General features: G+C 41.4%; 1 protein-coding gene and 1 non-coding gene across 3 annotated transcripts; one reads left to right on the top strand and one right to left on the bottom strand.

The window, feature by feature from the left end:
• Nucleotides 1-904: 904 nt before the first annotated feature.
• On the bottom strand, nucleotides 905-13,239 carry LOC115135181 (RING finger protein 122-like). 2 transcript variants are annotated; one of them, XM_029669595.2, is made up of 7 exons: nucleotides 12,818-13,239; nucleotides 12,130-12,472; nucleotides 5,436-5,592; nucleotides 4,220-4,262; nucleotides 3,778-3,819; nucleotides 3,534-3,616; nucleotides 905-2,427 (listed from the first exon to the last, which is right to left on the bottom strand). In XM_029669595.2, the coding sequence occupies exons 2-7, from the start codon at nucleotides 12,152-12,154 to the stop codon at nucleotides 2,307-2,309; spliced, it is 471 nt and encodes a 156-aa protein (XP_029525455.1). In that variant the 5' UTR covers nucleotides 12,155-12,472; nucleotides 12,818-13,239; the 3' UTR covers nucleotides 905-2,306. The 2 variants fall into 2 exon arrangements, with proteins under 2 accessions (XP_029525455.1, XP_064879307.1); XM_065023235.1 differs by having other exon boundaries at nucleotides 12,824-13,239.
• On the top strand, nucleotides 7,116-7,172 carry LOC115136532 (U7 small nuclear RNA). Its single transcript, XR_003864642.1, has one exon. It is a non-coding gene; the product is annotated as a U7 small nuclear RNA (small nuclear RNA).
• Nucleotides 13,240-13,697: the final 458 nt, after the last annotated feature.

Genomic DNA, 13,697 nt, shown 5'->3' with positions numbered 1-13,697 from the left:
GGCAAGGACATAATATTATAAATCCAGCCCATCTTGGTTGTGGATATTTAGCATTAATCTATTTTCTGTTCACAGAAGTTCACGATAGTCAAGCAGTACTTATACTGAACAAAAATATAAACGCAACATGCAACAAATTCAAAGATTACAGTTCATATAAGCAAAATCAGTCAATTGAAATAAACTCATTAGGCCTTAATCTATGGATTTCACATGACTGGGCAGGGGCGCATCCATGGGAGAGCCTGGGACGGCATAGGCCTACACACTTGGGAGCCAGGTCCACCCACTGGGGAACCAGGCCCAGCCAATCAGAATACATTGTTCTCTACAAAAGGGCTTTATTGGACATACTGCCAAATTCTCTAAAACGATGTTGAAGCCGGCTCATGGTAGAGAAATGAACATAACATTTTCTGGCAACAGCTCTGGTGGACATTCCTGCAGTCAAAACGCCAATTTCATGCTCCCTCAAAACTTGAGACATCTGTGGCATTGTGTTGTGTGACAAATCTGCCCATTTTAGAGTGGCCTTTATTGTCCCCCGCACAAGCTGGGTATGTGTAATGATCATGCTGTTTAATCAGCTTCTTGATATGCCACACCTGTCAGATGGATGGATTATCTTGACAAATGATAACATGCTCACTAACAGGGAGGTAAAAAAAAAACATTTGTGCAGAGATTGTTTTTAGAAATAATACTTTTTGTGAGTATAGGACATTTCTGGCATCTTTTATTTCAGCTCATGAAACATGGGACCAACACTTTATGTTGCATTTATATTTTTGTTCAGTATAGTTCAGTGGATTCAGTGGAGCACAGCTAAGGCCAAGCAGGGTCAGCTGAATATACAACATTTGCATGCTTAATGCTAAAGAATGAATGACATCAGAGTTCTCAATATCACTGAAACACTACACTTTATTGAAAGTCAGTTATAATACAAAACAATTCCTTAGAAATAACTTAAAGACTATATATTTAAGTGAATTGCGACGGCATTTGCGTCCCTCGGCTTTTCAACCATGAAAAACACTTTATGACAAATAGTTACACATCATACACATTCTTTGTTTATATTGAACTGTTTATTAACGCAAGTCCTTTCTACTGCAAAACTGTATCTTTAATGCATTGTTTAAAGAGACTTCACTAGTCGTGTTAGTATCCTTCCTAATACATCTCCTCCAGAATCGAATCGAGCATCTGACGCAATTACATACGATTTTAGTTCTGGGTTTCTGAGATTACTCATTACACAAAAGATATACTTGGACCTTGAGCCTTCTCTCCAAGAAAAACTCTTTTCGGAGGAGTAGTCTATATTAAAGAAAGTTGTTAGCTATTCACACCCTTTTAGAGTGCTATAATATGGTGTGTCTAAATAAAGTGTTATTAGTGTTAGGCTAATCAATTTAAATGAAGAGAAGTTACATTGTGAGCAATCAATCATAGAACTTGAGTAAATTAAGGGTTAATGACATTACATCCGAGCAGCTGTGGTCTCCATTTAAGAAAATCCTCAATTACAAAAAATGTGTCATTGGTGTTACCAACATTGCATTGTCTTCCGACAGGTAGGTCACTCCTACGCGATGCCCGTCTCTCAACTCGACAGTGCAGGCAGAATGGTTGCACTTTCTGACATAGATAATGGCATCATTGGTGTTACTACTCCTAGCGGTGGCAGAAGGTTATCGTCAAAATGACTTAAAGTCATTAATCGGCCATATTCATTTATTTCGAATGGGAAGATGTACCCAAATACATTTAAATAAAAACAACTAAACAAAAATGAAGTAAATGTCTTCCAAAATGCCATGCCCAAAAGGCACTGCAAATCAAGAATGACCCTGATGTGTTATTTAGAGACAGGGTCACTGTACCCTATGTCATAGCTGGATACCTCATTGGTCCATATTGGCAGCTATGAGCGTGGTATGTGGGTGTCACCTCCATCCAGGTCCTATGTTACTCATCGACCAATCAGACACCCTATCTTCAATTGGCAACATGGGATGGAGGGTACTGACAGTTTGTCAGTTTGTCCCCCAATATTGTTCTATGAGTTCCACTTTAAAGTCTTATCTCACACACACCTGCAGGGCTCTAACACCTTCAAAGAGTGCAGTGGATTTAAATAGTCTGTCAGAACTAGGATATATGGGAGAGGTCAGGATGGAATGCCTGATTCCCTTCACCTGGACCAGGGTGTGATTTTTAGGGGTCAGGCGGTCTGGGAGAGACAGGTTGGGACTGTAGTTAGTGGTGTTGAGGTGCTGTGGTGGGGTCCTTCTCTCCTCTCACACCTCCATTGGGCCCTGGGGCCTCTCTGCACCCTGTGGGGGGTCTGGCTGCAAACGGCAGATAGGTTTGTTGCACATAGGGCAGACACTGCGGATCTCCAGCCATTTTAACAGACACCTGCATGGGGGCAGAGCGGGGAAGGTATTATATTATAGACATACAGAGAGAGAGAGAGAGAGAGAGAGAGAGAGAGAGAGAGAGAGAGAGAGAGAGAGAGAGAGAGACTGACAGAAAACAGAGGAAAATATTTACAATGTGCAGAGTGTGAGCATAGCCTTGCTATTGGGAGAGGCCGCCATCGGCAGACCTGGCTCTCAAGAGACGAAATGTGTGCACAATGCCCACAAAATGTGGTGGAAACTGAGCTGCACCTTCGGACAAATATATGACGATATGAGACACACATATTTCCCTCAGATTTCTAGGATCCAAAAGATATTAATAAGCTCCATTATCTGTTAGGTAAAATACCGCAGTGTGCGATCATCGCAGCAATAAGTGTGACCTGTGACCTGTTGCGATAATTTTAGGGCAACCGATGGAGCACATATTTATCTAGTTATATTTATGTGGCTATTTATTTTCCCCTTGCCATTTGTACTTCTACTATTTGCACATTGTAACCACACTGTAGATAGTTAATAATATAACAATTCAGGGAAGGTTAAACTGTACACACCACCCTGCATATTACTATATAGGCCATTGGCTACTAACATGTCAAACATGTCCTGTGAGAAAAGTCATTAGACCAGGGCAGGGGTGTCAAACTCATTTTGCCCCGGGGGCCACATTCAGTCTTCAATGAGGCGGCACTGAAAATGTGTTATATTTCATCGGCGTCGAAATTTGAAAGAAATTGTTTTGGGATTTTTTATGCTCATTTCGGCAATTGTTACACACTCAATTATATTTTTTAAAACTCAAAACACACGCGGGCCAAATTGAACGGGCTTGCATATGTTTGATACCTCTGGACTAGGGAGAGGCAGATGGCTTGTGTTAGGGGTAAACAGGCTCTTATCGTCAAATGACAAAGTCACACAGACAGTAAATGCCTGTCACCTTGACACTACACCTGGAGGGCTTTATTATGGTTTTCGTCTCTGTTTTTTTTTACATTACAATTTGAGTGTTTCATTGCTTTTGATGTCTTCCTTCTGAGTATACCTTCAGTTGTTCACTTCACGCCATCAAAGCCAAGACTGTGGGAAGGGACTTACTTCTTGTGGAAGGCATGTGAGCAGGGACACACTCCAAGTTCGTCTCTGCTTTTGAACTGTTCTAAGCACACTGCACAGGTCTGCTGTAGGATGGGAAAGAGATCACGTCAACACTCCTTCAAAAAACAAACTCTCTCACTCCCCACCATAACTCTCTAAGGCCAGGGCCAATATTCTATCCCCCTGCTGAAACAAAATGTTTTTATTTGTAAAGTGCATAGCTGGACCAATGAAGTCAACTTACTCCAAGAAGACTCAGTTTCTTTCCTGCTCCTTTCAAAACAACCTAGAAACAAAGATGCATATATGTGACAGAGGGAACTATTTTATACAATAAAAGAAAAACAAAAGAGCAGCTTTATAAATGACCATAAATACGTCAACAACAACATCTGCCGATCCAAAGCTGCCAAGATGCAAAAGATCAAAGCCATCATGAATTGAGAAATGTACAACTTTTTTGAAGAGTTTTATTTAGTGTCTGTATGTCTGACACTACAGTAAATCCAGGATGTATCACATCCGGCCGTGATTGGGAGTCCCATAGGGTGGCGCACAATTGGCCCAGTGTTGTCCAGGTTTGGCTGGGTTAGGCCGTCATTGTAAATAAGAATTTGTTCTTAACTGACTTGCCTAGTTAAATAAAGGTTTTTACAAAAAATGTTTTTATTCAAAGATGAAATTACCTCATTATATCCATATTGCTCCCTTGTGCCTTGTCGCCTTAACCTGAAACAGAATTATAAAAAGGGATTTTCAAATATTATTTTGGACATAATTCCATATTAGGTTGATCAGATGCATATCTGTATTCATAGTTGTGACATCCAAAGATTAGATTTCAATTGACTGATTTCCTTCTATAAACTGTAACTCAGTAAAATATTTGAAATTGTTGCATGTTGCTTTTATATTTTTCTTCAGTACATCTCATCTCTCTATCATATCATGTCTCATCTTGCCCAATGTGTCGGCATGGAGACCAGTTTTCCCTATAGTATTCACATGAATGTCAAATGCAAGTCACAATGTGGTCTACACTTAGCTGTGCTACAGCTGCAAAGCACTTGATCAGGAGCAAATTTCCGTATGTATTTTTGGTTCTTTATCTGGACAACAAGAAAGTGTAGAAAACATTGCCTCAGATTTGTCCAAAAAAACATATTTAGCTCCAGGTTGAAACACAGTCTTAACAAAAAAAGCCTGGCAGCTGATGATGTCATGAGGTTGTTCAACACCTAGCATTGATCACATTGCCGTTTAAAACCTATTGTACTACCTGATTGGGGCAGCAGGTAGCCTAGTGGTTAGAGCGTTGGACTAGTAACCGAAAGGTTGCAAAATTGAATCCCCGTCCTGACAAGGTAAAATCTGTCGTTCTGCCCCTGAACAAGGCAGTTAACCTGTTCCTAGGCTGTCACTGAAAATAAGAATTTGTTATTTACTGACTTGCCTAGTTAAATAAAGGTTAAAAAAAGAATTGTGTCAGCCTCAGGGTTGTACTTCCCAAAGAAGTTTTTTAACGTTGTTGTCTATAAAGAAAGCTACAGCTGACTATTGAGAGTACCAAGCCCATAAGTCATTGACCTTGCTTAATGATACTGCCCCTACAGTCTTAGAAAAAAAGGTGTTATCTAGAACCTATATGGGTTCTCCGGCTGTCCACATAGGAGAACCCTTTGAAGAACCCTTGTTGGCTCCAGCTAGAACTATTTTGGTTCCAGGTAGAACTGTTTGGGTTCCCTGTAGAGCCCTTTCCACAGAGGGTCTACATGGAACCCAAATGGTTCTACCTGGAACCAAAACGTTTTTTTTACCTGGAAACAAAAAGGGTTCTCATCTGGGGACAACCGTAGAACCTTTATTGAACCCTTTTTTTCCAAGAATGTAGGTGAGCCTCACCTGAACATGTAGCAGCAGAAGATCAGGCTGAGCATGAAGATGAAGAGGCCGATGCCCAGGATGATGACGTACACGTTGAGGGGCAGGTTGTAGATGTCTTCCGATGTCATCTTGCCGTAAGGGTCTGAGATCTGCGATCTTAAACCGCACAGACATCCTGAGAGGAGGAAGACAGAGAGAGGAAGAAGACAGAGAGCCTTGAGTCTACTTGACCAAACTCTACAGGCCCTTCTGTCCTCACACACAAAAGACAAGAGTTCAGTGCGTGCGTCATTCTCAATAATGGATTCTGAAGCACATTTCAGTGACTTGTGTGTTTCATTTCAAATGTAGAGAGGAGGTTATGCATTCGAGGAATTAGTATGTTTTACATGTGGCATTTCAAAACATGAAGTGGTGTGTGTGTGTTGGTGTGTTCATCTACTAAGTGCACAGAGGATGTTTTACATCTGAAACAGACTGAATCAAATGAAATGTGGAATTTGGAATGTCTTATTAGCATAAATGTTTTGTATTATTTTATACTGTGCAGTAGGCTGCACATTGTCTGTCTGGCCAGCACTGGACTCGTGGTTAATCTCATTGCATGTGTGCTCCCAAGGCTGGCATGCATATTGCATACTGTTAGCCACTCAGCAGCTTCTTGTTTCAAATATCAATATAACACTACTTCCATTGTTGAACTTCATTGAGTTGCACAAACTTTACACAAAGTACTAAGTTACTTCAACTGAAAAGTGAGCTGTCAGTGGGAGTGGGGTGTGTGTTGGACCAGCTCCCCCATTAAGGCCTGTGTGTGTGTGTGTGTGTGTGTGTGTGTGTGTGTGTGTGTGTGTGTGTGTGTGTGTGTGTGTGTGTGTGTGTGTGTGTGTGTGTGTGTGTGTGTGTGTGTGTGTGTGTGTGTGTGTGTGTGTGTGTGTGTGTGTGTGTGTGTGTGTGTGTGTGTGTGTGTGTGTGTGTGTGTGTGTGTGTGTGTGTGTCCCATGTCTGAAGGCCACCCCAGAAGCCAGGCATTACATAATGGCAACAAGAAAAACACTTTAGTAACATTCCTTGGAGGCTAATCTGTTACGAAACATTTCCATAACCAATGTCTCCAGCACAGAAATATTCCACAACCACATATTCTCTCAATTCATGGTCCTTTAAACACAAACTCTATTCCTATAATTAAACATCTAAAAGCAATTACATAGGAATAACAACCTTCTTTTTGTTGGACTGGAATGTGTTACACATCCCACATACAAAAATACTACAGTTTATTATAAAATACAATAGAATTTACTATAAAATTCTGTAGTAAACTGTAGTATACTGTAGAATACTATACTCCACACTATAATATCCCTCAATCATCTGTAGTACTTACTATATAATCTTGTAGTATACTGTAGAATAATATACACTATAGTACACTATAGTATCCATAGATCATGTGTAGTACTTACTATATAATTTTATAGTATACTGTAGAATACTATAGTAAATACTACAGTCATGTCTGCAAAAGCACTAGTGCCAACAAAAACACAAAACATGTTCAATTATAGTAATACTACAGTATTTGATTTGCATATACCCCTCCCAATCCCGGCCCCCATATCCCAATTTGTGCCACCCATTAGTAAGAAACCTACATGCCAGGTATAGACCATATATTGTGTTCCCAACAGGTTGTGGTACATTTGCTCTTTTAGTATTTGTCCAGTAGGTTTCATCAAGGAGAAAGCCCCCGCTTCTATGTCAAATATAGTAAAACAAAAACACTACAGTATACTACGGTCATGTCCACGAAAACACTATAGTAAATACTACAGTCATGTCTGTAAAAACACTACAGTGCAGTAAAGTCCACCAAAACACTACAGTGAATACTATTGTATATAAAGATAGCGACACTAAAGTATTTATACCATATTATACTATAGTCTTTTTTTCACGTGGATTGTTCGTCGGCCTGGGGATGTGAGTGTGTGTATAGTTCATTCAGAAAGTATTCATACCTCTTGCCTTAATCCACATTTTGTTGTTACAGTCTGAAGTCAAAATGGATTAAATATTTTTTTCTCCCCTTCAACACACAATACCCCATAATGAAAAAATAAAAACATGTTTTAGACATTTTTGCTTGGGAACTTTGAAGAGAACCCTGGAGGCATGTATTGTGGGGTATGTATCTTGAATATTTCATTGCTGACAGGCAAAACAGTTTGGGAATATATCAACAAATACCAAAAGATCGTTTTTGGGTGGAGTTTTCCTGTAAGAGCAAGGCGTCCTGCTCTGTTTTGAGCCAGCTGCAGCTTTGCAGGTCTTTCTGTACTGCACTTGACCATATTACTGGACAGTAATCAAGATGGGACAAGACCAGAGCCGGAACAACTAGTACAGTTGATGTTAGTGTCAAAAACACATAACATACTTTTATAACATACATACCCCTACCCCATCTTCACAACAACTACAGTTGAAGTCGGAAGTTTACATACACCTCAGCCAAATACATTTAAACTCAGTTTTTCACAATCCCTGACATTTAATCCTAGTAAAAAATTCCCTGTCTTAGGTCAGTTAGGATCACCACTTTATTTTATGAATGTGAAATGTCAGAATAATAGTAGAGAGAATGATTTATTTAAGCTTTTATTTCGTTCATCACATTCCCAGTGGGTCTGAGGTTTACATACACTCAATTAGTAATTGGTAGCATTGCCTTTAAATTGTTGAACTTGGGTCAAGCGTTTCAGGTAGCCTTCCACAAGCTTCCCACAATAAGTTGGGTGAATTTTGGCCCATTCCTCCTGACAGAGCTGGTGTAACTGAGTCAGGTTTGTAGGCCTCCTTGCTCGCAGACGCTTTTTCAGTTCTGCCCACAAATTTCTATAGGATTGAGGTCAGGGCTTTGTGATGGCCACTTCAATACCTTGACTTTGTTGTCCTTAAGCCATTTTGCCACAACTTTGGAAGTATGCTTGGGGTCATTGTCCATTTGGAAGACCCATTTCTGACCAAGCTTTAACTTCCTGACTGATGTCTTGAGATGTTGCTTCAATATATACACATAATTGTCCTCCCTCATGATGCCATCTATTTTGTGAAGTGCACCAGTCCCTACTGCAACGAAGCACCCTCACAACATGATGCTGCCAACCCCACGCTTCATGGTTGGGATGGTGTTCTTCGGCTTGCAAGCCTCCCCCTCCAAACATAACAATGGTCATTATGGCCAAAGTTCTATTTTTGTTTAATCAGACCAGAGGACATTTCTCCAAAAAGTACGATCTTTGTCCCCATGTGCAGTTGCAAACCGTAGTCTGGCTTTCTTATGGCGGTTTTGGAGCAGTGCCTTCTTCCTTGCTGGGCGGGCTTTCAGGTTATGTCGATATAGGACTCGTTTTACTGTGGATATAGATACTTTTGTACCTGTTTCCTCCAGCATCTTCACAAGGTCCTTTGCTGTTGTTCTGGGATTGATTTGCACTTTTTGCACCAAAGTATGTTCATCTCTGGGAGACAGAATAGGTCTCCTTCCTGAGCGGGATGACGGCTGCGTGGTCCCATGGTGTTTATACTTGCGTACTATTGTTTGTATAGATGAATGTGGTACATTCAGGCATTTGGAAATTGCTCCCAAGGATGAACCAGACTTGTGGAGGTCTTCAATCTTTTTTCGGAGGTCTTGGCTGATTTATTTTGATTTTCCCATGATGTCAAGCAAAGAGGCACTGAGTCTGAAGGTAGGCCTTGAAATACATCCACAGGTACACCTCCAATTGACTCAAATTATGTCAATTAGCCTATCAGAAGTTTCGAAAGCCATGACATCATATTCTGGAATTTTCCAGGCTGTTTAAAGGCACAGTCAACTTAGTGTATGTAAACTTCTGACCCACTGAAATTGTGATACAGTGAATTATACGTGAAATAATCTGTCTGTAAACAATTGTTGGTAAAATTACTTGTGTCATGCACAAAGTAGATGTCCTAACCGACTTGCCAAAACTATAGTTTGTTAACAAGAAATTTGTGGAGTGGTTGAAAAACTAGTTGTAATGACTCCAACCTAAGTGTATGTAAACTTCCGACTTCAACTGTGTGTCAATATGTCTTGCCCATGATAATTGACCATCCAATGTTATACCTAGGAGTTTAGCTTCCTCAACTTGCTCAATAGTCACACCCTTTAATATACAACTCCAGTTGAGGTTCTGCTGACATGTAGAGTGTGGCATCATTTGTAAAAAATAGAGAAGAGTAATGGCCCAAGGACACTTCCATGAGAGACACCTCACTGTACATATCTGATGTTAGAGAAGCTTCCATTGAAGAACACTCTCTGGGTTCTATAGGATAAGTAACTCTCCAACCATGTGATGGCAGGTGATGTAGATCCGCTTTTTGTTTTGATGCACCTCAATGCTGGGACAATCTGCAGATCTTGTTGAAATTAAATGTTTTGTAGCCGCTCAGGCAGTTTAGGGTAGAAATAGAAGACCTGATAGCTGAGAGATGTAGATGTTATCGAGGATTGTATCTGAGATTTGTGTGTATTATTGTGTATTTTAACTGTTGCTTGTATTCTATAAAATGTGTCAATTGTAAAATGCAGGTCACTCTTGTAAAGGAGACCTTGGTCTCAATGGGACTTCCTGTTAGCAAGTGAGTTTTTTCAATGACAGTTTATGATCAATAACATCAAAGGTTGCACTGAAATCTAACAATACTGCTCCAACTATCATCTTATTATCAATTTCTTTTAACCAATCATCAATCATCTAAGTTAGTGCAGTACAAGTTGAGAATAGCTGCTCTGATCAGGCCCTACACCCAAACAAGGGCACTGCGTTCATCCACCTCTGGCCTGCTCGCCTCCCTACCACTGAGGAAGTACAGTTCCCGCTCAGCCCAGTCAAAACTGTTCGCTGCTCTGGCCCCCCAATGGTGGAACAAACTCCCTCACGACGCCAGGACAGCGGAGTCAATCACCACCTTCCGGAGACACCTGAAACCCCACCTCTTTAAGGAATACCTAGGATAGGATAAAGTAATCCCTCTCACCCCCCCCTCCCCCTGAAAAGATTTAGATGCACTACTGTCCCACTGGAGGTCATAAGGTGAATGCACCAATTTGTAAGTCGCTCTGGATAAGAGCGTCTGCTAAATGACTTAAATGTAAATGTAATAGGCAGCACACTGATTGTGTGGCTGTTAGCACCAGCAAAGGGTGCTTTACTATTTTTAGACAAAGGAATTAATTTAGCTTCCTTCCATGCCTGTGGACAGACACACTCATTTTAGGCTTTGGTTAAAGACATAGCAAATATGCGTGGCAATATAGTCTGCTAGCATTCTCAATTGTTTCCCATCTAGGTTGTCTATACCTGGTGGCTTATCATTATTGATGGATAACAATGGTTTTTCCACCTCTCCCACAATAACTTGACCAAATTCAAATCAGCATTCCTTCTATTTCATTATTAGATCGTAATATGATAGTTCACTATTCAATGTTGTCATTTCACTTATAAGTTTTTCCAGTTTACTAGTGAAATAGGCATCGAAATGATTGGCAAAAATGAAAGGTTTTGTTATAAATGACCCATCAACTTCAATGAACGATGGAGATTAATTGGGTTTTCTGCCCATGATATCATTTAAGGTACTCCAAAGTTTTTTTACATTGTGTTTTATGTCATTTATCTTTGTTTGGTAATATAATTTCTTCTTTTTTTTGTTAAGTTTAGTCACAACTTTTCTCAATTTACAGTATGTCAACCAATCAACTGAGCAGTCTGACTTGTTTGCCACCTCCTTTGCATAATTTATTTGAACCATAAAATGCTTCAATTCATCATCAGTCCAGGGGGTTCTAACAGTTCTCACAGTTAATTTCTTTACAGGTGGATGCTGGTCAACACTTGGTATGAATCATTTTACTGTGTGTGTGTGTGTGTGTGCGTGTGTGTGTGTGTGTGTGTGTGTGTGTGTGTGTGAGAGAGAGCTGGATGTCACAAGAATGGCCTACAGGCCTAGAGTGTGTGTCACCTGGGAGGACCACAATGGAAAAACCCTCTACTCAGACGTTTAGGCGTGTGTGTGTGTGTGTGTGTGTGTGTGTGTGTGTGTGTGTGTGTGTGTGTGTGTGTGTGTGTGTGTGTGTGTGTGTGTGTGTGTGTGTGTGTGCGTGCTCTGAGGGGAGATGGGGAATTGGGTTCTTTCAGTCCATGCAGCCATTTTAGACCGTCATCAGCAGAACTATCTAGGGAGAGAATGTTGAGCAACCCTAAGGTCTAATACCACCCATAGTCCCACAATGAGTAGAGTACTTTCTGGGTCAAAGGTCCCTCTTTGCCTGTGTGAAGGTCAGGCCAGAAGGGCCATTCCACCGGCTCTGTCTCTGAGGGGGTGGAGTGCTGGGTTTGGGTGAGAGGGGTGGGGGGAATCTGTAATCTTAGGAGGATGTTAGTAAATCATTGATAGTCAAGCTCTAAGAGGTAGGCCACTCTGTGAACACATGATGTCTGGGAGAGTGTTTAGGGCTCAGCGTTAAAAAGAAAGGCACACAAAACAGGCAGGACAATAAGAGTCGTATCCACTCAGATGCAAACCAATTGTAACGTGACAATACATTGTTACACCACAAACACAATGGTCATTGTTATGCGAAGAAACATTGGAAGGACATACTCACCGTTACACCACCGGACCGGGTGCATGAAATCAGCTTCCAGATGACCAGAGACCCAGGGAATCAGTGGATTGGGGTGAAAACGTCTGAAGTCAATCACGACCACTAGGGTCACTGTGTCTGCGGTCACAACCAGTCCTAGGTCTTTGTTTGTTGGGGTGCAGACAGATTGAGGAGATTGTCCCCAGATAAGTCACTGTCTTCCAGACAATGACGTGAGTCCAAACTCTCCTTTCCCCAATGAAAAGGACTGATTACTCAACCCTTGTTGTGTTTGTAGGCTATGAGTCAATCCCTTTGGGATAAAACTCTCGGTTCCTCAAGAAACTCTCTTGTGGATGATGGTCTGTTTTCCAGTAAAACATTACAAAAACAAGTCACTCATTGTTGAAATCAACTCTCATTTGTGATGATTTAGGTAAGCATGATGTGAATAATCAAGCAACAATGTCATCAGGAATTGATAGGTACTTTTTTCAATCCAAAATCAAGCTCAAAACAAATGTGAAAAGGTATTGTGGAATCAAATACAGCCGTGTTGCAATGGCTCCACTCTTCAAATAAACAAAAAGATGTCCGGATCATAGCGTTGTTTATACTAGGATATAAACATCCAAACCTGGCAGGTTAAAGACACATCAATATCATTGTTAATAGTCCAAAAGGAGAGAAACATTGTCACAAGGCTTACCCCTACCTCCCCTGCTCCTCTGAGGTCCTCTGTTTTACTCTCCTTCTCTCTCTTTCTCTCTGCCTCCTCCTTCGTCTCGACATAGATTTCCTCTCTTGCTGTTAAAACCTGCCTCTGCCAATTATGGGAAACAAAGGAAAGACGCGAATGGCTCCCTGCAGTGCCCAGTGTTCCTGTGAAAGCAGCTCCTCATGCCCGCACTGGCGTTGTGCTCTCTGCTCTGTCAGCCCCAGCCATCTGCTCCCCCCCCCCCTTCAAAACAGACAAAGAGGAGGTGAAAAAAAGAGAGAGAAAAAATGAGCCTAACACTGCTAAGTTTAACCCAGGCAGCACCTCTCCTCTGGTCCCAGTCTCTCTTTTTCTCTCTTGGCTCTCAGTCCTGCTTCCTCATAATGGAGCAAGTGAGCACGCCTCGTCAGCTCAGTTTGTAAACATATCCCTGCTCATGTGATTCGCTGTCTGCATCACAGCTCTACTTTCACCCGCCCCCTCCTTTCTCTCTGCCTTGCTCACTTTCCCTCTCCTTTTACTTCCCTCCCTCCCCTGCCCTCTTTCCAGCTATAAGCTATTACTAGGCGACAACAGAGCAGGAGCCATATAGGCAGATAGACAGAAAGGCAAGCAGGCAGACAGATGGGTTGAGTTCCTGGTCGACTACATTGCAGACGCCATGCCAGAGCTTACAACGCATGGATACATAGTCAACATATCAGCTAACCACATCATTTGATATAGCAATCTGATGCTTGACTGCACAGTCAATGACGTGGCAGTGGTGGCACGCAACTATTGGTTGATGCAATGCAGTTGGGCAGGAACTCGACCATGGTAACATAGACAGACATGAGGACAAACAGGCAAACAGATAGGTACACTTGAA

Source organism: Oncorhynchus nerka, linkage group LG10 (genome assembly GCF_034236695.1).
Source record: "Oncorhynchus nerka isolate Pitt River linkage group LG10, Oner_Uvic_2.0, whole genome shotgun sequence".
Classification (NCBI taxonomy): Eukaryota; Metazoa; Chordata; class Actinopteri; order Salmoniformes; family Salmonidae; genus Oncorhynchus; species Oncorhynchus nerka.
Note: the sequence above shows the minus strand (reverse complement) of the source record. Positions and strands in the feature narration are given on the sequence as shown.